Source organism: Callospermophilus lateralis, chromosome 5, assembly GCF_048772815.1.
Source record: "Callospermophilus lateralis isolate mCalLat2 chromosome 5, mCalLat2.hap1, whole genome shotgun sequence".
NCBI lineage: Eukaryota > Metazoa > Chordata > Mammalia > Rodentia > Sciuridae > Callospermophilus > Callospermophilus lateralis.
In genome coordinates this window covers 107,725,504-107,750,473 of record NC_135309.1, presented here as the reverse complement: position 1 = coordinate 107,750,473, position 24,970 = coordinate 107,725,504, and the positions used below count along the sequence as shown (strand labels likewise).

Genomic DNA, 24,970 nt, shown 5'->3' with positions numbered 1-24,970 from the left:
CATTTGTAAGGGCTGTAAAAAGTTTGGCACCCCCACTTCTACATTGTCTGATTTTTAAAAGTCTGCATTTCTACTAAGTACGGAAGTACAAATGCTGCAGGTCCAACAACTACACTTTGAGCGCTATTGAATTGGTGCTCATTTAGCGTACTTCAGGTGTTGCTCTTGAAACACAATTGATGCATTTAAGTGGCTTTGTGCTTTGCTTATTACATTGAGAAAAGAATCTATAGGAAGAACTAAGTAAAGATAATGACAAAAAAATTCTTGAGCAAAATATTCTAGAGCTAGTAAAACACTGGATTTGTTCAATGAGGTTTAGGTTTATAGTTCATATAATAGCTATTTTTAAATCTTTATGATTCATATAAAATTCATATAAAAAATATAATTCATTGAAAGCCCAAAACCCTTTTCTTTCACTGAACCAATTGTTTTCAGAACACAATTATTATTTTTGGGGGGGAGTACTGGGGCTCGAACCCAGTGGCACTTAACCACTGAGCTATATCCCCAGCCCTTTTTATTTTTTATTCTGAGACAGGGCCTTGCTAAATTGCTAAGGTTGGCTTTGATCTTATGATCCTCTTGCCTCAGCCTCCTGAGCCCCTGGGATTACAATTATGTGCCACCACACCTAGCAGAACCCAATTGTTTTTAAAACACAAAGTTTCTTAAGAATGCATCTACCTATCTGGGGCACAGTGGTGCACACCAGTTACTTGGGAAGCTGAAGCAGAAGGATCACAAATTCCAGGCCAGCTTGAGCAACATAGTTAGACCCTGTCTCAGAATAATAAATAAAGGGGTCTATGGATGTAGCTTGCTGTTAAGTGTCCCTGGGTTCAATCACCAGTACCAAAACAAAAAACAAAAGAATGCAATTATTAGTTCATGGTTGAAAGCATACCATTATATTTTGCCTTCAACTATTTATATTGACCAGCACTTTATACATCTGATTTTTTTCTTAAAATTACTTGGGAGTAAATCCAGGGGAGCTCTGACACTAAGCTACATATCCGGTCCTTTTTATTTTTATTTTGAGATAGGGTCTTGCTAAATTGCTGGAGTTGGTCTTGAACCTGCCATTCTCTTGCCTCCACCTCTGGAGTAGCTGGGATTACACGTACAACTTGACTCATCCTTAATAGTGCTAGCCACAGTTAAAATTCTCCTATACATAATAAAGACTGAAACACAAAAGGAAACATAAACAGTTTAACAATAGTAGGTATGTTTCCTAAAAATATTTCTATTATTAAATTCTTCAGTAGCCCATTAAAAATATATATGTATGTTATACATGTATATATAAAATAGTGTTCATCCTTCATATGCTAAATTTCATAATCAACAATGACCACTTACCTACTGTTGGAGTATTGGCAGCACTCAATGAAGTAGATGATGAGATAGAGGAAGAACTTTCTGCCCGGGCTAAAGGAGCAACAGGAGGTGGGCTGGTATTGGAAGTTACAGGTGGACTGAATGGCCTGGGCTTAAAAACAAAAAGTTATTTATCAAAATGCTAAAACAATTCTTTCCTTGTCAGAGAAGATTTTTAAGTATCAGATAATTTTAATATACCAAGCCAAATTTATTGTTTCTTGTAATTCAAAATCAGAGATGCCATATGTCAAATCATTTTTAAGACTATACTGAAAGCTGAAGAGGCTTTTATTAAAATAATGCTATTAAAAATATCTTTGTGCATAAAATATCCTGTATGTAAAAAACTGTACTTAATAAAGATTCTCAGAAGTCAGAATTACTAGTTTAAACAATATGAAGGCTCTTCATATATACTACCAAACTGCTTCCCAAAAGGGTTATTCACTTTACCCTACTATCCAATACATGTCAGATTATTTCTCCAGTACCCTTAGCAATGAATGGATGACTCACAGAAGAAGAAAAAATAATAATTAAAATAACTTTTTAGTTAATTTTTATTGTTTGTTTTTGGAGACAAGGTCTTACTAAGTTTCCCTAACTGGCCTTGAACTTATGATCCTCCTGCCTCTGCTTTCTTGAATTGCAGGAATTACAGGTATACACCATCATGCTTGGCTTTCTAATTAATTTGGTAGGTAAAAACAGAATATGAATTTTCAGTTTTAAGAATAATGTGATGTGAACTTTGGTTTGTGTAAAGGGGAATCAGGGGAGGGGTGGGGATGGGAAGGATGGTAGAAAGAAACAGACATTTTTACCCTATATACATGTATGATTACACTAGTGGAATGACTCTGAACCATGTACAGCCAGAGGAATGAGAAGTTGTGCTCCTTTTGTGTACTGTATGTCAAAATACATTCTATTGTAAAATAAATTAATTTTAAAAAAAGAATAATGTGATGAGGTTTTGGTTTAATATTACCTGAACTTTCACTAATCCTTTGCCTTGTTACAAATATTTCCCTCCATTAACATTGCTTCCCCTTTATTTTTGATGTTTACAAATTTGTCCGTATTTTACTTTGTAATTCCTTGTAATGCTTCCTCATTTAGAAAGTATTTCCCTCATGAGTTTAAGAAAACCTTAATTCTGTTGTCTTTGTACTTTTCTAGTTAAACATAAAAACAAACAAGAAAAATATATCTCCAACTTATTTGTCTTTTACTTGGGTGAATGAACTTTTTATTTCCAAATTCCTAATTGCTCCAATAACACATTAGCAACATTTCCTAAGGTATTTCCTTTTTCAAAAAAATAGGTATATTCAGCTTAATTAAAAATAACTAATCAAAAGGAGATCAGGTAGGGAGCAGTTGCACACACTTTTAATCCCAGCTACTTAGAAGCTGAGGACAATTGTGAGTTCAAAGCCAGCCTCAGCAATGGTGAAGCACTAAGCAACTCTCTACATAAAATATAAAATAGGCCCAGGGATGTGGCTCAGTGGTTAAGTGCCCCCGAGTTCAATCCCTGGTACCCCCTCCCCCACCAAAAAAAAAAAAAAAAAGATCAGTAGAAAAAGGAAAAAATGGGGTAGGAGGAGTGGAGATAAGGGGGAAGTGCTGGGGAGTAATACTGGCCAAATTATATGGTTATATTTTATGTATGAATGAATACATAACAACAAATGATTATGTACAACTATAATGCACCAATAAAAAAGGTAGAAAGAAAAAAATAGATTTTTTTAAAAATGCATTTTCTTGCTTATAAAGACAACAAATATTTATTTAGTGCCTACTACATGGCAGGCCCTGGATTAGGTACCAGGTACAAAGCTGTGAACAAGAAAGATACTTTCCTCACAGCCCTATCTATAAGTGTTCATACACTAAATCGGTCAACTCTTCATTATATTAATAAAAACATATGGATATGCTATAAACTATTAGGTTTTACTATACAAAAGTTTATAATTTGTAATCCTCTCCCGCCCATTTAACTATTTTTAAACTATTTTTTTTTTCCTAGAGTATAGCTTTCTGATGACTCCTGATTATGGACATCACATTGAAAACAACCAGTAAGATTATAAATATGCAGCTATATCTTTATACAGATAAAGATGATACAGGAAATGGGGCTGAACAGATACTGAATTCAATAGCTGGTCTGAAACTAAAAACCTTGGAAAAAGACTTCAGATCAGCTACAGCAGGGAATAGTTTTATGGCAACATGGCTTCATGATCAATGATGTGGCTGCATTTTTAAAAGCATTTTACAATTCTTAAGGAAAAGGCAAAAACAGCTCTTTTCTGATGTGGTTTTCTCTTATTTTTAGAATGCTATTATGATATAGTAGTCAATAGTATTTGGAATGTGGCTAGTCCAAACTGAAATGTGATATAAAGTATAAAATACAGAGTACACTTCAAAGATTTAACATACACATAAAAAAGTAAAAATTTTAATTATTTTTATTCTGATTACATATTAAAATGTAACGATATGCTGAATGAAACAAAACATCAAAATATCACTGTTCTTTTTTAATACAGCTACTAGAAAATTATACATGTTACTTTAAAACAGTGTACATTAGTGTACATCAGAATCACTTGGAGCCCTTTTTAATGCACAATTTCTGGGCCCCTCTCAGAGATACTATTTCCACTAAGTTCCTGGATATGGCTATGCCACTAGTCTGATACCCTGCTTTGAGTATCATTCCTCTAGAACAATGAAGATGCTATCTGATGGACCACACAGCAATAAATATCAAGAGTCTTAAAAATGTGCATACTATTTAGTTCATGAACTTCATTTTAAAAATTTGTTTAGTAAGAAAATAGAGAATGTCTGCAAAGAAGCAAACATAAAGATATTAAGACATTGTTATAAGGAAAACTTGGCAGCTTGTATCTAATCTTTCATTTCATTTCTAGTAAGTCAATTCACTGGGATAGGAGTAAAAGAAAAATGTCATCATTTCAATACATGGTGTTCAAGCCTTTTCATTTATTCGATGAATATTTCCTAAATATTTCCTGTACCATGTGACAGGCATTTGCAAAATCAAGAACATGAAATTGGCTAAGGTATAGTCCAGTAAGGGAAACACACACTAAGTCTACATAATGTGATATGTGTATTAATAGAAATATAAGCAAAGTATATAAGCAACAGAATGATTAACTATGATGGAATGATCAAAAACTAGGTGGTGATAGTTAGCTGGGTCTTAAAGAGAGAGGCTAACTCGCTATTCAGAAAACTGAGATATGAAAAATTGTGCTCTACATATGTAATAAGAATTGTAATGCATTCTGCTGTCATATATAAATAAAAAATTTACATAAAAATTAAATTTCAAAAAAACTGTATAAAAAAGAATATGAAGAATATCACTTATTATAAAACATTTATGAAAAGCTAATTTTAGGGTTCTAAAACGTTTGCTATGTTCATATATGGAATTCTGCCTATATACTTATGATGCACTAATTAAAATAATAATGATTATGATGATGATGATAATAATAATAAAAGGGATAACAATAGAGGAAGCAGATCAGGGGGAGGGAAGAGGGCAGTGAAAGAGAAAAATGGGGAAATAAGACTGACCAAATTATGTTATGTATATGTACAAACATGGCATAATGAATCCCACTATTATGTATAATTATAATGTATCAATAAAAAATTTTCAAGAACTTAAAAAAAACTGAGGAGTGCTTTAAATAGAAGAAGCACAATAAGAAAACATGAATATATAAAAGAGCATGATGTAGCTTAGTGGTAGAGTGCATGCTAGCATGCATAAAACCCTGGATTCAATCCCCAGCACGAATTTTTTTTTTAAAAAAAGCATGATGTGTTTGGAGAACACTGGAAAGTTTCAAGTGGCTGGAACCTAGGCTAGAATAAGAGGAGAAAGTTGGACAGTTAGTCTGGTGATGCAGGTTGCTAACACAACTTTATGAAGAGTCTTGAACATTCAGCTAAAACATCCAACCACGTGTATTATGAGGTACCAATGGAGATGAATACCAAGGGAAAAAAATAAAGTTTGACTTTTAGAAAATTAATCCTGGCAATTAGTATAGAAGACGAGGCAAAATGAATCGGAGGCAAGAAGGCTGGTTTGGGATACCCTCACTATAAATATAGCCCACAAATTTTTCCCATTATCAAATGACTTTTCAAGACCATATTCCCCACCATACACTTTTAAGTCAATTAACTAATAGAGACACCAGTTCTCTATGAATAAAATAAAGAAGGTGAACTAGATGCCCTCTAGGACCTGGAAGTATAATTCTAAGGTCTTAAGAACACACCACTATTACTTCCTTATATTTGACTTTAAACAGAACTATGTGAAAATTGCTTCTTTATTGTGAGACAACAGGTTCCAAATGGTGTTTTCATATTGTTTAGACTATAAGGGAGAGTGAAGGAAGTATTGGTTGGGGGAATTTTTTCTATATTTGGAGGAGCTGAGTAGAAAAGTATTTAAATGTACAGGGGCATACAGAAAAATATCATTTGCATCTTAAATCAAAACAATTATATCATTAAAAACAACAACAACAACAAAAAAAAAAACACCTGAGTACATACTATTTCATTAATCCCACTGAGTTTGCCTGAAGTAAGCTTTGGTCTGGAAGCAGGCCTTGGAGGTGGGACAATGGTGCCTACAGAAAGAGGAGTTGTGGGCCTGGCTGGTGAGGGGAAAAAGAGAATTTCAAGAAAATCATTAGTATGTAGCAATCTTTATATAAAGACACTCTATTATAAAGGTACTGTTAGGATTCAACTCATTTTCTATGTTTTTTCAAAATGTAATTATAGGTTTTGTTGAAATAGTGGAAATCTATCAAATATGCTTTTTTTTGAAGCTACCAACAATATTCCTGAGAAAACAATCATTTATAACAAAACTGACATGCATGTAAATGTCATTCCTTTTTCAATTATTTATTTATATGTATATAAATTAAATCTGATAAACTGGTGAAAATAAACCCTTTAAGGCCAAACATCATTATTACCAATATATCTACTTTACAGATAGTAAATCAAAACCAAGTCTTTGTAGCTGTGCTTCAGAATAATAATGTGAACTCCAAATAAAACACTTACCTTAATTAAACTTATTAATTCACTTTAAAGTGGAACCACATGGTAACATTTTTAAGAATTAAAAGCATTAAAATATTCTATTAATTTGCTGAAATTATTTGCCTAAATCACTTCAGTTAATTTTGAAGTTTATAGTATCTTTTCTTAAATCTTACACAAATTTAATGTTCAGTTTTGTAATACCATTAGAAAAATTTTACAATTTTTTAAAATCTGCATTCCTAATTTTAAAAACTCTTATCACAGTATAAATTACTGAATGAAACTGAAAAATGTACATCACCAAGTCACAAATGAATTAGCATAATCAAAGTAGAAATAAAGATGGACAAAAATATGCTTAAATTATTTTTAAATAAATTAAAATAACTTTTAAACTTTCTTGATTCAATCTAAAATATGTGTTATAATTCAGAGATTGAAAGATATAAAAGGGAGAAAAGAAATATATTCATCAAGTTCTAAAAATTTACAAATGTACAAAATTTAAAACATATAAATGGTCCTAAATGTATACATGGAGAAACAAAGAGTAAAGTTGAAGGCTCTTGATTAACAATGGAGGAATGCAGGAATGAATGGGAGGGGCATATAGGTTGTAAAAAGAAATTTAAAGAAAAGATAAAGGTACAGGATTGAAAGTAAATGCATGGGAATAAGGAAACATATAGAAAGTGCATCACCATAAAGGGATAAAAGATATAAAATTCAGGTCGTTTAAGGAAAACAGTAGAAAGCTAAAAAAGAAATCAAGCCTAGATTCGGAGGCTGCTGCCTTCTTCCAGTTAGTACTAGTTCTTTCATGCTGTACTCATACTGTAAGATGTTCACTATAAGAAACGTGCAATAACCTGAGTACCATAGTACTTCCCTATGCTATGACGTATCTCCTTTAAAGATATGCTCATTATCCAGAATGTCAGCTATTATGAAGACAAACAATAAGTGTTGGTGAGGATGTGGGGAAAAAGGTACACTCATACTTTGCTGGTGAGATTGCAAATTGGTGCAGCCAATATGCAAAGCAATATGGAGATTTCTGGGAAATCTGAGAATGGAACCACCATTTGACCCAGCTATCCCTCTCCTCAGTCTATACCCAAAGGACTTAAAAACAGCATATTTCAGGGACACAGCCACATCAATGTTTACAGCAGCACAATTCACAATGACTAAACCGTGGAGCCAACCTAGATGCCCTTCAGTAGATGAATGGATAAAAAAATGTGGCATATATACACAATGGAATTTTACTCAGCAATAAAAGAGAACAAAATCATGGCATTTGCAGGTAAATGGATGGCATTGGAGAAGATAATGCTAAGTGAAGTTAGCCAATCCCAAAAAAACAAATGCCGAATGTTTTCTCTGATATAAGGATGCTGATTCATAGTGGGGTAGGGAGAGGGAGCATGGGAGGAATAGATGAATTCTAGATAGGCAGAGGAGTGGGAGGAAAAGGGAAGGGGCAGGGGATTAGCAAAGTTGGTGGAATGTGATAGACACCATTATCCAAAGTACATGTATGAAGACATGAATTGGTGTCAACATACTTTATATACATACTTTATATGAAAAACTGTGCTGTATACATGTAATAAGGATTGCAATGCATTCTGCTGTCATTTTAAAAAAATCAATATATATATATAATATATATATGCTCATTATCAATGACACTAGCACTGACCCATATGCCTATGTTATTTCAAGCTTGTGAGACAGTTTAACACAACAGAGGCATTTATACCTGAAGCTTCACTACTACTGATCAGAAGGCTGTCCAAAGACTCAAACCAATCCTCCTGGTAAGAGTAAAGTTTGTTCCTCCAAACAATCAAAATTGAAGCTTTTTTTTCTTTCTTTCTTTCTTTTTTGGTCCCAGAGATTGAATCCAGGGGTGCTTAACCACTGAGCCACATACTTGGCCCTTTTTAATATTTTATTTAGAGACAGGGTCTTGCAGAGTTGCTTAGAGCCTCACTAAGTTGCTGAGGCTGGCTTTTGAACTTGTGATCCTCCTGCCTCAGCTTCCTGAGCTGCTGGGATTACAGGTGTGCACCACAGGGCTCAGACAATTCTGGCTTTTTGAGGAAAGCTAACAATTAGGTAGCCTCAGGAGGAGATTAATAACAACTGCTTACATTTTTAGGTGTTTTAACTGTACTTTGTTTTTTACTAGTGGATCTTATGGCTATAAATATCTATTTGATGTACTTTTTCAAGGAATAGGAAGTTACTATCTATAAAGTAAAAAAGACAACAGCATTAAGAGCTAAACTATATCTGCTCTCACATAAGGGAATAGACAACACATGTTTGTCAGATCATTCTTTATCTGAACAAAGCAGTAACTAATTTAGAGGCTAGCAGCAATGTTAATGATGTAGGAAATGATGACATCATTGTTAGCTTCTACTGTCAGTAATTTTTCAGGACATGTAATATTATGGCAGAGGTCACTCTGATTTTCAGAGATGCTTCTGTTGGAAGACATGCCATCCGAAGAATTGGGGAATCTGAAAGTATTTTCAGCTTTACAATGCACTCTCTGGAACTGTTGTTACTTTAGGATAAAAGAGATAATTAGGGGGAAAATCTGGTGATGGACTTTTTTAGACCCAGAATCTGACCTGGTTTCAACTAAATTTTCAGTTATTACATACCTAGGTATATCAGTGGAAAAGAAAGTGAGTTCTTATTCTTTTCTTTATGGTTAGCAAAATAAAAGGAAGTAACTAAAAACCAAAGCCTCAGAAAAATTTTAGAACTAAAATATAAATCTATACAGCCAAACAGTTCTGTTATGTTATTTTAATTACTTAGAACTAAAAAACAATTAATAATACATGGAATAAAAGCATGAGCTCAAACTCTTGTGTGTATTTGTGAGTGGTGCTGCTAGGGATTGAATCCAAGCCATGGCAGGCAAGCATTCTACCACTGAGCTATATCCCCTGCCCTCAAACGAGGAAAAAAGTATGAGCATAAGAAACCTAATACATATGAAAAATTATATAAAATGAAGGGCCTAAAACTACACTAAGTCAGAATTATTTGTTTTTCCAGTGAAGCAACATAACTATAACAATAAGTATAAAGTCTAAAAAGATTTGACACAGTGGCAAAGTGATAGTGCTGTGTATGTGGGGTATTCAAAAAAGTTCCTGACTTACCAGTGATAAAAACGGTCTCAGGAAGTACACTGGACTAAATGAGCACTAGTGCTAATATTAAAGACCAACTTAATATTTTTCAAGAGATAATTTTAAGGGTTTTTTGCAAAATACAAGAACTCCACTAATCCATGGGCAAAGAAGAAAATGGCTGACAGAGTATTTACCAAAGAGGAGGTAGGAGACATTTATGTTAAATTTAAAAAACACATACATGAACGATCATATATGCTCACGTTTGAAATAAACTTGTATGCTTACTTATATTCTACATGGTATAAGATGCAACACAAACTACTTTTTGACCAAGCTCTAAGCATCTTTTTAAAGCTTATCAGTTATTAACTGATAGAATTAAGCTTCTGAAAGACACAAAGGACAAAAAGGAATAATTTCACAACACAGAGCTTGCTAAAATATGCAAATGGTACGATGTTAAGATTTGAGGAAGGCTGGGGATGTGGCTCAAGCAGTAGCGCGCTCGCCTAGCATGCGTTCGGCCCGGGTTCGATCCTCAGCACCACATACAAACAAAGATGTTGTGTCTGCCGAGAACTAAAAAAATAAATAAATATTAAAATTCTCTCTCTCTCTCTAAAAAAAAAAAAAAAAAGATTTGGGGAGAAGTGCATTTCAAAAAATGCTGGATCAAAATTGAAGACATAATGCCTATTTCATACTTAGGGAAAGTTTTTAAAACAAAATCATATTAATATATTGATCAGCTTACTTCAAAATTAATCCTGTTCACATGAAGTTTTTATAACAATTTCTATATAACAGGATAATTGCCTCTTTTGAACATCACTAACATTTTCTGAAGGACAATATAATCTATGACATTTTTCATATTAATATAGGAAGGTATAAAACATCAGTATGAATTGAAAAATCAGCAAAAGGTGAGGGTTCTAACATATTCCAAACATCAGATGAAAATGATTTTTTTTTCTATAAGATGAAAGTGGTGCGGGTGAAACATTTTTCAGACAGATAATAAGAGACAATTTTTTTTAAATGGAATACTGTACACAGTAAAGAAAACAGCAAAAAACAATGAGCAGAATTATGAAGACATTATATAACTAAAGTCTCTGTGATACCAATTCGAAAATTTTTATTAAAGATTTTAATAAAATGATATTAAAAAATTCAACACTACTGCTTATAACTCTTCATTTTAAATACAAAACATTATTCTGATATCTGTACCAAACACAAATGAGTCCTCTATAACAATTTCAAATTTTTTATACAATTACTTTCCTTGGACAGTGTACTGTAAGGTTAGTTTTGTAACACTAAACAGTAACACTCATCCACTGAGAAAGTTTATAAGGTTACTTCAGAGTATGTTCAACTATCAGTGTGTTTTTTGATTTTTTTTCCTGTTTTATAAGCATTAGGTACAGATTACCCTCCCTTCAAAATTTCAAACAGTGTCCAGGATTAAGCTTTTCTATAATCTACTTATAGTTGATTTTAAAAATATTTACTCCTTAAACAGTCTAATTAAAAATATTTTAGTTGTAAATGGACACAATAACTTTATTTTGTTTATTTAATTTTTTTAATGTGGTGCTGGGAATTGAACCTAGTGCCTCATGATGCTAGGCAAGCGCTCTGCCACTGAGCCACAACCTCAGCCCTGAACAGTTTAATTTTAAATACTAATATTTATCAATAGTAAAATGTTTCAACATAGCTTATTTTTTTAAGCTGCCAGAGTGTGAAAGATTTAAAAAATTATTTTCAAATTAGTAAAATCCAGGTTGAATCCTGTCTCTATCATTTCTTACCTATACTATCTTGAAGAAGTTGCTGATTATCTCTAAGTTTTTCCTTTTTTTGGTGGTACTGGGGAATGAACCCAGGGGCACTCTACCACTGAGCTATATCCCAGCCCTTTTTAAATTCTTACTTTGAAACAGGGTCTCACTAAGTTGCTAAGGCTGGTCTTGAACTTGCAATCCTATCAATTCCACATTCTTACCAAAGCAACAACTAAAAAGCATTCATCAAATTTTTTCATATATTGCTTGAGTAGTGTTAAAGCCTTTCGGGAAAGCAGTTTGGCAATAAATATCAATGGGAATATCTTGTGACCCATAAATTTTATACAGGTTATCACAGGATATTATAAAATGTACACAAAATTTATTATTTCCACTGATGTACATAATACTAGAAAATCAGATGCAATTTGAATGACCATCAAGAAAAGACATTATATTAATGCATATCTATGTATTTGAATTATCTATAAATAATAAGAATTATTATTTGGGCAATTATATAGAATGATAGCTAGAAATAAATATATCAGTTTTAAACACCATTGATATTTGATGAATTTTTATTCTTTTTTTTTTTTTTTTTAAACACAATGCCTTCATTTTTATGTGGTGCTGAGGATCAAACTCAGGTCCTGCCCATGCTAGGTGAGTGCTCTACCCCTGAGCCACAATCCCAGCCCTGAATTTTTATTCTTTAAGTCTTAGTAGCTTTACACTAAGTTAACCAAACTAGTATGAAATTATATCTATCTGGCAATATGATCAGAGGAAAAATTTTAAAAAGTTTTGGATCACCAAATACAAGACACAAGTGGTAAATAAATCAATTAGAAAAAAAAAAAAAGTGGCTATTGTATTCCTCTGGTGAAAGAAAGAAAAAACAAGAGCAGGGGAGAGAGAAAAGAGAAGAGTAGGAAAGAGAAGGGGAGGGAAGTAGGAGCAAGAGCAAGAGCAAGAAAAAGCATATATATTTACCTGATGATGATGAAGTTAGTGAAGTTGAAGATGATGAATCAAGAGATGGTCCAAATAGGGGGTCCCAAGCAAGTAAATCACTGGTTCCTTTTCTACCATACCATTAAAAAAAAAGATTTTAACACAATAATATATTATTAGTATAAAATATTTGTTTTTCTAAACTGTGAAATACCATATTGAAATTTTAGGATGATTTTTCTTCAAATGTGTTTAACTGCAGTTGGCCTTGGTGTCCTCACTACTTCTAAATAAATGATGATACCCCAAGCTTATGTATGTCTGTATTTCAACTAGTTATTCTCATATTTGTTTCATAGAATTCTAACAGCTTACTCGAAATGATTAAAAAGTTGGGTATTTTGCCAATGGTTTATATGACTTAATAAACTGAATAAAACAAGTACTTAAACAGAACCTACAATAAATTGGCAGGAGAAAATAGGGAAGATTAATCTCCCTTAATCATGCCTTATTAGACTCCCTTAACCTTGGGAATGAGAATAATGGTTTCAGCTTTGCAAATGAAGAAAAGCAGCATACAGATTCTAAATGAATTGTCCAAACACACAGTTACTTGATTCTAAAACAGTGTCACCTCTACTGAATCACACCTAGCACCCAGTCTTGAACAGAAAATTGAAGTGATTTACAGATATATTATCTTAATTGAGACACTTCCCCATTTTGAAGTTCACAAAATACAGTCTATAAACAGTCAAAACTGTAGGAAGAACTGGGTATGTGGTGGTGCACACCTGTAATCCCAGCAACTCAGAGGCTAAGGCAGGAGGGAAGATCACAAGTTCAAGGCCAGCCTCAGCAACTTAGTGAAGCCCTAAGCAGCTTAGTGAGACCCTGTCTCAAAAAAAATAAAAAGGATTGGGAAAGTGACTCAATGGTTAAGCGCCCCTGGGTTCAATCCCCAGCATCAAACAAAAACAAAAATAAAAACAGAACTGAAAGAAGAAATAAGAACATTTTCATGAGAATAACTAGTTGAAATACAGACATACATAAGCTTGGGGTATCATCATTTATTTAGAAGTAGTGAGGACACCAAGGCCAACTGCAGTTAAACACATTTGAAGAAAAATCATCCTAAAATTTCAATATGGTATTTCACAGTTTAGAAAAGAGAATGCTTAAGAACACTTTACTAGAATTAAAATTCTAGAGGTAAGCTACAGAAAACTATAGAAAAAAGAACAAGAGGAGGATACTTAAAATTTAAATGTGATGGAAAGGAAGGAAATAAGCAGAGCAGAGGATTTTGAGGGCAGTAAAAATACTCATGATGGGGAATATGTGCCACAATGTGTTTTTAAAACCCACAGAATGTACACCACCAACAGTAAACTCCAATGTTAACTATAGACTTGGGGTGATTTAGGTGTGTCAAAATTTAGGTGTATGAACTGTAATAAATATATCACTCTGGTGAGGGATTTTAATAGGGAAATTAAGGATATGTATATAAGAAACCTTTATACCTTTTTCTCAATTTTGCTCTGAAAAAACCTTTTTAAAAAATAAAGTCTGCTCAAAAAAATAAATAAATACAGAACTTACTCATTGGGTGGAACAGATGGCTTTGATTTTGTTAATTCCTCATCTAATTAAAAAACAAAATGTTATAAAAAATTCATAATCTGAGAAATAAAACATTTTAATGAAAACAAAAACTCTTCACATATCCCAGTGCTATGAACAATTTAAATTTTGGAAGTGTTAAGAGACAATTATGAAGAAAAAGTAAGTTAAATTGAATTTCTGCTCAATCTTTATTTTTTTCCAACATCTTCAGTAAGAAATTATTTAAGTCAACTACAACATTCATTAAAATAAAATTACTGGTTACAGATGATAAAACAGGGCTGTAACTTCAAAATTACAATAAATGTTTAAATACATATATGTATTAGTAATTATTATATTGACTAAAAGTAGTGACTAACTATTGAAGGAAGTCCTATTTCAAAAACTTAAAATTTTTATAGCAATCTGGAGCAATAGTCTGTTATCACCTTTTGCATTTGTAATGTGCCTCATTTCATAAGCAAGTAATAAACAGGAGAATCACATTAGTACCACAAAAGTCATGCTGGGAGCATAAGCAACTTCCCCTGCACGTTAATGGTATGCATTACCAAGCACTAGTTGATGAATGCAAAGTAAATCAATATGGGTAGCTGCAACAAACTTCAGAGAAGTACTCTGTACACAACACCCAATCATGCTACATTTTTTCATTTGGTTCAGTTTGGCTCCTTATTCTGCCTTAAAATACTTATTGTACTCTTCTCCATCTTTCTACATTTTGCCCTCATCTCCATAACTCAAAAGTTCTCCATTTATCTTCATTTTCCCCACAATCTCTATCATTAAGCTACTACAACATATCTTTTTCAATGGAAAAAAATTAAATTAATTTTGGTACGTACTATGAATTTAATAAGTCTTTTTAACTGTGCTAAAATTTTAATTAGGATTGATGTTTTGGGTTTTTGTTAGTCATTCTGTTTACAAAATTACATAGCTTTAGAATTTGCTGTCTCAACTTGTATTTTTCCCATAACCCTTGTTATTTTTAATGCATGATTTTGCAAAAGGTGCCAACACCCTGAAGATTTTATTACTAATTTCCTATTCGCAAACCATATAACAAAACTGAAATTATCCATATGATTTAAAAATACATAAAACTAAAGATTACTTATTTTATAAATGATTTTTGGCTCCTACAGAGTATACAAATTAAACATTTTTAAGATTCTTAATCAGTAGTTACTCTTTGGTTTTGCTGATTTCAGAAAAATTTTGTAGACACATGTTAAAGTTTAAGGTGTCTCTTAGTGCCCCAAGAAATAATATAGATAAGTTGTTTTATGTTTATAATAAGTGTGCTTCTAATCCATCATTAAAAACTGGTAATAGATGGAAAGACCATTTATTTCTATAACTACATAAGGCAACAAGACTATCAAATTGCCTGATAAATTAAGGTATATAAAATAACCAATTCAGATGTCAAACTTACTAGACGAATTCCGATTCATCTGTACCTAAAACAGAAATGCAAAAACTAAGTACTACTAAACAAATAATTTAATTCTGTAATAAAATATCTGGTAGAATGCTAATATCAGGAATCTAGTTTTAACCTGTTTTTAGTATATTTGCTTAATTATAAACTGTATTTACATAAAATATAGAAAAAAATTCAACAGTTGTTTTACAGTTAAAAAAATACAGGGGCTGAAGCTGGGGCTCAGTGGTAGTGCACTTGCCTCACATGTGTGAGGCACTGGGTTTGATTCTCAGCACCACATATAAATAAATAAAATAAAGGTCTTTCAACAACTAAAAAATGAAACTAAAAAATTTTAAAAAAACATGTAACTACAATCGCAAGAAAATGTTCTTAAAATATTAAAACATTAATGTCTACAGTAAGATACAATATATAACCTACTAATCTAAATAATTTAACACAAATATTTTAAAAATCAAGATTTAAACAATACAATGTTTTTTAAAAAGTCAATGAGCAAAAATACAAAATACTGCACTTACCGGACTGTGTCTCTAAGTACATGGAAAGAAAAAGAAAGACATTGTGTTCAGTATAGAATTTAAGTTACCCTACTTTCCTGCTCTAATAATTTTTCTATTCCCTTCTGAATCACACCTAAAATATACATACCTTAAAACACATACATTGTTAGAGACAAGCAGAAAAGATTGCTTAAATAAGCAAATTGGACAACAAAATATACTCAAAGATACCTTTTTTCAAATCCGATATTAACTGAAAAATTTTTTTATTCATTTTCTGAGTATGAAATTAATTTATGTTCATCTTAAAAACAAACAGAAAATTAATAGCACAAAAGATAAAATTCAAAACTACCCTCTACCTCACTACCCAGAGAGATACTTACTATTTTGATATATACAAGCATTCATCTAGGCTTTTATTTATTTACACAAATGTTTTTAAATTACACAATAAAAAATTTTAATAGTTCACAACTCCCTACTTTATATACACCACTTGTACATCACTCTTGATGTTACACAGTAATAATACAATAAAACACCACTTTAGAAATCTTCTTTGGATTGGGGATATAGCCCACTGGTAGAGTGCCTGCCTAAGAAGTACAACACCCTGGGTTTGATCCCTAGCACCCTGGGGGAGAGGGAGTTCTACAATTAAATTCCAAAGTACATGTTTGGGAGAAAAAAACATTTTTCCCAATATATATATATATATATATATATATATAGAGAGAGAGAGAGAGAGAGAGAGATATTACCTAAAACATATAATTAGATAACATAAAATGGGAGAACTTTTATTCTTTATTATCAAGGAAAACAGATTTAATATCAATTATGATAATGCACAGACATACTTGTTAATTATTCTGAGACACACTTTTTTCCCTGTCAGTATAATATTTCTGAATTCAGACTATGACATTATCAATGAAAAGATTTATTTTAGTAATGTTTTGTTTTTCCCTCAGAAGCTAGTGTTATAGTGACAGACAGAGAAAAAAAAAAAAAAGTAAAGGGGCTGGGTAGAATGCTTGCCTACCATGTTCAAAGCCCTAGGTTTAAACCCTTGTAAAGGATATAACTTAATTTTGAAATTCATTTCCATTGGTTACTTTCACACAAAGTTCACAAAATTTGAAAAGAAAACTTTAAAATTAGCTAAGAAAAAGATTAATACTTCCAGTTCACAAAATTCTACCTGAGACATACATCATTATTTATAAAATATAAAAATGACTGACTGAATTTTCCACATTTTTACTTTCTTGTAAAATACTTTCTGATCTAATATGTTCATTGCTAAATTGATGTCTTAACTTCTTATAATGCTTAAAATTAAGTTCTAGGTAAATGAGGTCAAAAAAATAAATAAATAGACATATCTATGAAGAATACAAATTTGTTCATGTTCCTACTTACAGATATTGCTGGTGAGAGTGTTATATTCCCTATAGAAACTTTTAATTCATCCAAAGAAGCCATTGTGTGATGTGAGTTATTTGGATGCATAGGCTTGATTTCTATCCGGTACTTCTTTGGTTCTTCATCTTCAGAGTCAGAATCACTAGATGAGTAGAAATGGTTCTCTTTGGTATGTGAATATCAGTTAAAGAATTTAGTTTTTAAATTATCTTAATGCATAATGTTTTCCACACATTAAAAGGAGCAAAACTTAGGGTAAGATAGAATAACAAATACAATGATTAACTTTTGTTAATGAAAGCATGTCAAAGAATAGAGTAAGACTTTTGCTATAATTAAAAATTTGAAGAGGCTTTAATTAACACATTATTTTGTTGTAACCATCTACTTATATGCCAACATGATCCCTAAGAATACCCATATAATAAAAGGATATCATTCTGATTTCCTTCTGGTTTAATACTATAACCTTCTTCATCTACATCAGGAATGTTCTATGGGGGGAAAAAACTATTATAATAACAATTCCAATTTTCAAAAATATTAAAGATCAGCAAAACACCCTTAACTATTAGCGAGAAACTAAATCATTTATCAAATATCAACGGTGAATAAAATTTTTAACACAGTGAGAAAATTAGATCTTTTTAGTTAATTAGCTTCAAATCATACTCCATGCTTCAGATGTCTGAAGAAAGAGTTGCAAAATGGAAAAGGAAAAAAACCTCATAATTTCAGGTCAAAAAGCCACCAGGATGAAGACCAATTCACAGTGCTCTAAATCTACAGTTTCTTTTCAGAACCAGGAAGGATAAGTGATTTTTTTAAAAAGCACTATGAAGCTAAATAGTCTCAATGCTATAAGAAGCTGAATGTCAATATAAGATACAGTGTGTCTTTAATCAGCTTAAAGCCTGGGAGAACTAATCAATCTATCTAGAATAGTGCATCAATATCTGCTAACATCTCAGGAAGAGTTATCATGTGCCTCTGGAGAGAGGCAGCCTTGATAAAACAAAACAAGTGGAAAAAAAAAAATACTTTAACATATATCTGATTAAGTGTTTAGATTCAAATATCAACTTATATAACAGAGAAGGAAAACATAATACACTGGGAACAAAATCATCAAAATCCACACTAAAGTAAACTACCAAACTACCCAGTCTCTTCAATAAATAAAAAGAAAGCTAAAGAAAGAGGGATAGAAGGGGAATCTTATATCAGGACTTATACATGTGAACAGATTCAACCAAAGGGTAATAAAACTGACACCAATAATAAATAATAAACACTGAAATGTTACCTGAAAATACTGATTTATCATAAATTAAAGTGTGCTCATATTGTGATTTCATTTTAGAGATATACATGAAGGGGGTTCTGATGAAATTATATTATCTGGAACTTGAGCGTGAAAATGGATGGGCAGTACTGGCTGTGGGAAATTGTTGATGAGTACATGAGAGACCATATACCATTATGTGTATTTTATATTTCTTTAAAATTCTTTATATAAAAAGTTAAAAACAGTCTAATTGGCATTTATTAAAAGCTTGCAAGTTGCATATTACAATTAGATGGAAATTAGTTTTTGAAATGCTTTGAGCATTTTAAAGGCTTCAAGAGGAGTCTTCTTTTGACACCATAAAATTCACTAAGAGGAAAGAAGAAAAGAACATAGTAAATGAGGAGACCTAACACAAAGTTAAGAAGGAAGAACAAATAAATCAGGTGTCATGGAAAACTTCTTTTCTAAAAAATTAAAGGCAACTAGACATATCTGAAAGCAGAAGACGAGACAATAAATATAGATATTGCAAAAAGGAGAGGATATAAAATGGAAACAAGGTCTACAAAGAGCAAAGAAAAGAAGAAGAAGAAGAAGAAAAAACCCAAGATAAAACAAGGAGGTTCTAAGGTGCAACCCTGTAATCCCAGCTACTCTGGGGGCTGAGGCACAAGGATTGCAAATTGGAGGCCAGCCTCAGCAATTTAGCAAGAAAGATCCTGTCTCAAAATTTTTAAAAAGGGGGGGTGGGGCTGGCTATGTAGATCAGTGATAGATGGCTGGCCCCTGGGTTCAACCTCCAGTACTGTAAATCAAATAAACAATACACACACAACCAGAGAACACAAGTATTAAAGCAAACATAGGCAAAATTTAAAAAGTATGAACTCTATTATTCTTGCATTTTTGTCAGAAATTATTTCTACATGAAAAGCTAAAAAAGAAAAAAGAAAGAAAGAAGACTGCCTCGAAATGCCAAGTACTACAGCAAGAATCCTTTTACTGATTAAATCTGCTATTCTTTCTCTAATCACTTTGAAAGCTCAGCAGGAGAGGTATGGAGGATTGCAAAGTCAGGCAAAGTACAAGATCAAGGAGAACTAGGAGTAGTACTGACATGGTGAGAACTTCCAGCCCAAATAAACAGTCAACTGTAGCCACTAATGAGTTAATAATTGAAATGAAGACTAGATATAGAAAATCAAATGTAGGGCAAAAAGATTTCACAGATAAAAAATAACCAATGCATAGGTATGGCACTAGAAGTACAGCACTGTCTTTGAGCTCTACATATTGCCTGCTGTTATGCAAATATTACTTTAGAACACTTTAAAACTAAAGAAACTTTGTCAAATGTGAATTCATTAAAAATCATAGTGAAAAGGGTTTTTTTTCTTTAAATTATCCCTATAACAAGTATTCTAGGAACATATCAGGTACAGGAATCCCCTAACTTATCCATGGTTTCATTTTATAAAATTTCTATCACTTGTGGTCAATTATGGTCTGAAAATACTCAACTGAAACCCCCAAAATCAAAAATTCACAAATTTTAAGTAACTTTAATTATAGCATATTTCTATAATTATTCTATTTTATTATTATTGCTAATCTTACTGTACTTGATTTATTAAACTTTATCCTATATATAGGTATATATTCAGAAAAAACAAACAGATAGATGGTTTGTTTATTTCAGGCATCCACTAGAGATCTTGGAATATACCCTCCCCCCATGGATAAAGGGGGACTAAGATTTCAAAACTGACACTACTTTAAATTTGTTTACAGGGCTGAGGTTGTGGCTCAGTGGTACAGCACCAGCCTAGCACATGTGAAGCACTGGGTTCAATCCTCAGCACCACATTAAAAAATTAAATAAAGTTATTATGTCCATCTACAACTAAAAATGTTTTTAAAATTTTGTTTGCAATGGACCGTATAGTATGACGTAATAATTTAAAATAATACTAGCTGTTTTCAATGAGGCTGAGTAAGCTGCTTTTGACCAATCTCCTGCAGAGTACACTGTAAAATTCTCGTCAAAATATATAAACAACTATCTGAAGGTATTGGAATGACCCTAGAATAACCTCTAAAAAAGACTCTACAGAACAACTGACCCAAAAACTCTATAAAGAAAGAAAAATGGAATTTTTATTCTTATTTTTTATAACTTATAAACTTTAATAAAATAGCAATAAATCTTAATAGTTTTAAAATGCAAGTATTTTAGATCAAATTAAGAACATATTTTAGTTTTATCTTTCCTTGTTTAAAATTTAACAACTTTATAGTGAATATCCTATAAAAAATGGAATTTTTAAAAGGTTCAAATAATCCAAAGGAAGGCAAAAAAATAAAATAAAAAAGATAAAAAAGTAGATTTAAACCCTGAAATATCATTAAGTATAAATGGTCCAAGTGTATCGATTATATAAACTAAAAGGCTTCTGCACAGAAATCAGAGTTAGGAGACATCCTACAGAATTCACCCAGTAAGGAATTAATATCCAGAATACATAAGGAACTTAACAACTCAACAGTAATAAACCACTAAAAATCAATTTTTTAAATGAGTAAAATGATCTAAATAGACATTTCTCAAAATAAGATACTCAATTTCACTAATTAGGCAAATACAAATTAAAACAACAATGAGATATCTCACTGTAGTAAAGTAGTCATTATTAAAAACAAACAAAAATAACAAATGCTTGTGAGGATGTCGGAAAAGGGCTACTCTCATACACTGTTTGTAAAATAGTATAGCCATAAGAAAACAGCATCACGTTTCCTCAAAAAACTACAACTAGAACTATCATATAATGTGTCAATTTCAAGATTACATAAATATCCAAAGTAAAGGAATTAATATATCAAGGAGATATTTCCATGTCCATGTTTACTGCAGCACTATTTATAATAGCCAAGGCATGGAATCAGCCTAGATGCCTAGGTGTCCATCCACAGATGAATGAATAAAAAAAAAGTCACACACACACACACACACAATTATTCAGACACAAAAGGAATGAAATTATGTCATTTGCAGCAAGATAAATTAGCCTAGAGGACATTATGTTAAGTGAAATATGATCTGACTTACATGTATGAGTTAAAGAAATGAAGGTGGTGAATTGTTAGTTACTCTAATCTGATCATTTACCATTGCATGCATATTGAAATATCACACTATAACACATAAAATTGTATGATTATGTATTGATTAAATTTTTTAAATTAGCCAGGCATGGTGGCACACACCTGTAACTCAGGAGGCTAAGGCAGGAGGATAGCAAATTCAAAGTCAGCTTCAGCAATTTCTTGAGGCCCTAAGCAACTTAGTGAGATCCTGACTCAAAATATTTCTAAAAATGAAAAAAAGGTTGGGGATATGGCTCAGTGGGTAAGTGCCCCTGGGGTTCAATCCCCTGTACCAAAAGAAATTTTTAATTATAATTTTTAATGTATATAGTTATGAAAAATTATATAACTACTAAAATAAATAATACAAATTTTTAAAAGAGATTGGCAAAACAAATTTAAAAAGTCATGTTCCAACTATATAAGAAACTCACTTCAAATTTATAATAATATAGGTAGGCTGAAAGAAAAAAGATGGAAAAATATATCATGAAAACATTAATAATAATTAAAAAGGTAAAAGTGGCTGTCTTGGTATTAGATAAAGCAAATTTTAGAAAGAAAATTACCAGGGCAGAGAGGAATATAATGTCCACACAAAAACCTGTACACAGTGTTCACAGTAACTTTTTTTCTAACAGCCCCAAATTGAAAGCAACTAAAATCTCCTACAATAGATCAACAGTTAAACTTTGGTACATGCATTACAAGGACTACTACCTAGCAATAGAAAAGAATTAACTCTTTAATATACACAACAACCGGATCAATTTCCAGAGACTTGTGCTGAGTCAAGAAGAAAAAAAACAATCTCAGAAAGGTACTATGTGATTACCTTTATATAATGTTCCTGGATGACAAAATTATACAAATGGAGAAGAGATTAGTGGTTGCCCAGGTTAAGGAGCATGTGGGGAAAGAAGAAAAGCGCCTGGTACAGAGGCAACCAACATGAGGGATGTTTGTGGTAATGTGAATGTTCTGTTTTGATTCAATTCTTAATATTCTAGTTATATACTTTACTGTAGTTTTGTAAGAAGTTACCATGGGGGAAAACAGAATCTAGATACACAACATTATATCACAGATACACAACATTACTCTATACTACCTTTGCAACCTTCTGTAAAGCTATAATTATTTCCATATAAAAAGGGTTTTAAAATTTTTAATTTTTTTTAAAAAAGGGGAGTTTTGGTTTTTCTTAAAACAGTGATTCTAAATGTACTAGCTTTTCAATGCTAGAACTAGTCAAAGAAATCTGATATTAATAAAACCTTAGCCTGGCAAGTAAGGTCAAATTATAGGTGTGCCCTAGTAAGACAAGGGCACATCTATATTTACAGTTACTAAGGGAGGCTGAAGCAGGAGGATCACAAGTTGAAGGCCAGCCTAGGAAACTTATACCCTGTCTCAAAATAAAAAATAAAAAGGGCTTGGCATGAGGCTTAGTAATAAGAGGGCTAGCAAAGCATGCACTAGCTCTGGGTTTAATACTCAGTACTGCAAATAACAAAGCATAACATTTAATTAAAACCTATACATTGCCTCGCATATATCATTAGACATTCAATCAAAAATTTCTACATAGGGCCCATATCTCTGGGGTGACGCATTAGATAGAAACCAGTATGAAGAACAGGCAACTTGATCCACCAATTTTAAAGGCAGATATTGTAGTAGTATAGTAGTAATGGTGATTTTTTTAAAATACATATTACAAGGGAGCTCAATATTCAATGGAATGTTTTGAAATTTCACTCTGGCACTGGGTTTATTAGCCAAAAAAAAAAAAAAAAAAAGGAGCAATTTATATTTCCTTGGCCAACTTTCAAAAGATGCAATCCCCCAAATTAATTTTTTAAAATTATATACACTTTTAAAAAAAATAAGAAATTAACAATAAATAATTTTTCTACCAACACAGCCTAATTATTTTTAAAATAATTAGTAAGACAAGGGCATGAACAGGTCATAAATACACTATAATTAGCCATAAATAAAAGGAAAAAATGAAAATCTTTTCATGCTCAAAGGTAACCATATTTAAGTGTCTTATAACTCATTAAAAAAAAAGGTAACCAATATACCTACATATTTATATTACTTTTAAAATAGAAACTGCTTCAAAGACTATACTATCTTTTAATTGGTAAGTTCTTTCCATATCAGCAGACACAAATCAACCTAATTCTTTATAACATCTGATTATTACCCTGTCAAGTGAATGTTTAATAATTCATTCAACCATTTCTCATTTTGAAGGATGTCTTGATGTTCCAGTTTTTTGCTAAGTGTAATATAATGTTGGAATTAATATCAATTTCTCCCTTCTCCCTCACCTTCTATAAATGGATATGCCTTAGTTAAGAGTGTGTTACTACTATGGTGTACACTACAGAGATATGATGTTTTGTGAGTACAGCCATTAACAGTAAATTCCTAGCAGGGAATTACAAGGTCAAAAAGAATGTTCACTTCTTATTTGGGGTAATATTGTCAAATCAATTGACTACCAATTTACATGTCTACAAATTAAATTGAAAATACGATTGGAGAGATAATATTTTCATTTTAATTTGCTTTAGTTCTGAGTTACATTTTTTACAGTTATTCCTCATTTTTATTTTTATAAAACTGTTTTCATCCTGAGTATGTTCTTTTCCTACTAGGCATTTTCTTGACTTTTGTACTAATATAAACAAAAAAATTTTTATAAATTAAAGTAACTAGCCTCCTGTCACATGTCTTGCAAATATACTCTCCTGGTTTGTCTTTAGTGATTCAAATCATCTCATGGTATATGTTTTTTAATTTTTATAAGTTTTTCATCTCTACACAAATTAATCAATCTTTTCTTACATGGCATTAGAATTTTGTGTTCTCTTTAGCCTTTTCCTAACCAGGAATGTACTGGCTAAACTTCAAAATTGTATAATAACTGATCATAATGGAAGAGTATCAATCAGCTGAGAGAATTATGTCTAATTTAAGAGAGTATATGTAAAATAAAACATGAAGTACTAAATGATTTTATTCAATGT

At 31.8% G+C, this 24,970-nt stretch overlaps 1 protein-coding gene across 2 annotated transcripts in view; it reads right to left on the bottom strand.

Moving 5' to 3' along the window:
• The window catches only part of Fcho2 (FCH and mu domain containing endocytic adaptor 2), a 131,062-nt gene that overhangs the window by 17,148 nt on the left and 88,944 nt on the right, over positions 1 to 24,970 (bottom strand). For both annotated transcript variants that reach the window (XM_076857138.1, XM_076857139.1), the window contains exons 12-19: positions 17,925 to 17,982; positions 17,486 to 17,661; positions 16,076 to 16,087; positions 15,540 to 15,564; positions 14,072 to 14,114; positions 12,500 to 12,591; positions 6,028 to 6,131; positions 1,372 to 1,501 (exon numbers count right to left, since the gene is read on the bottom strand). In XM_076857138.1, coding sequence (XP_076713253.1) covers positions 1,372 to 1,501; positions 6,028 to 6,131; positions 12,500 to 12,591; positions 14,072 to 14,114; positions 15,540 to 15,564; positions 16,076 to 16,087; positions 17,486 to 17,661; positions 17,925 to 17,982 — 640 coding nt within the window. The remainder of the gene's footprint in view (positions 1 to 1,371; positions 1,502 to 6,027; positions 6,132 to 12,499; positions 12,592 to 14,071; positions 14,115 to 15,539; positions 15,565 to 16,075; positions 16,088 to 17,485; positions 17,662 to 17,924; positions 17,983 to 24,970) is intronic.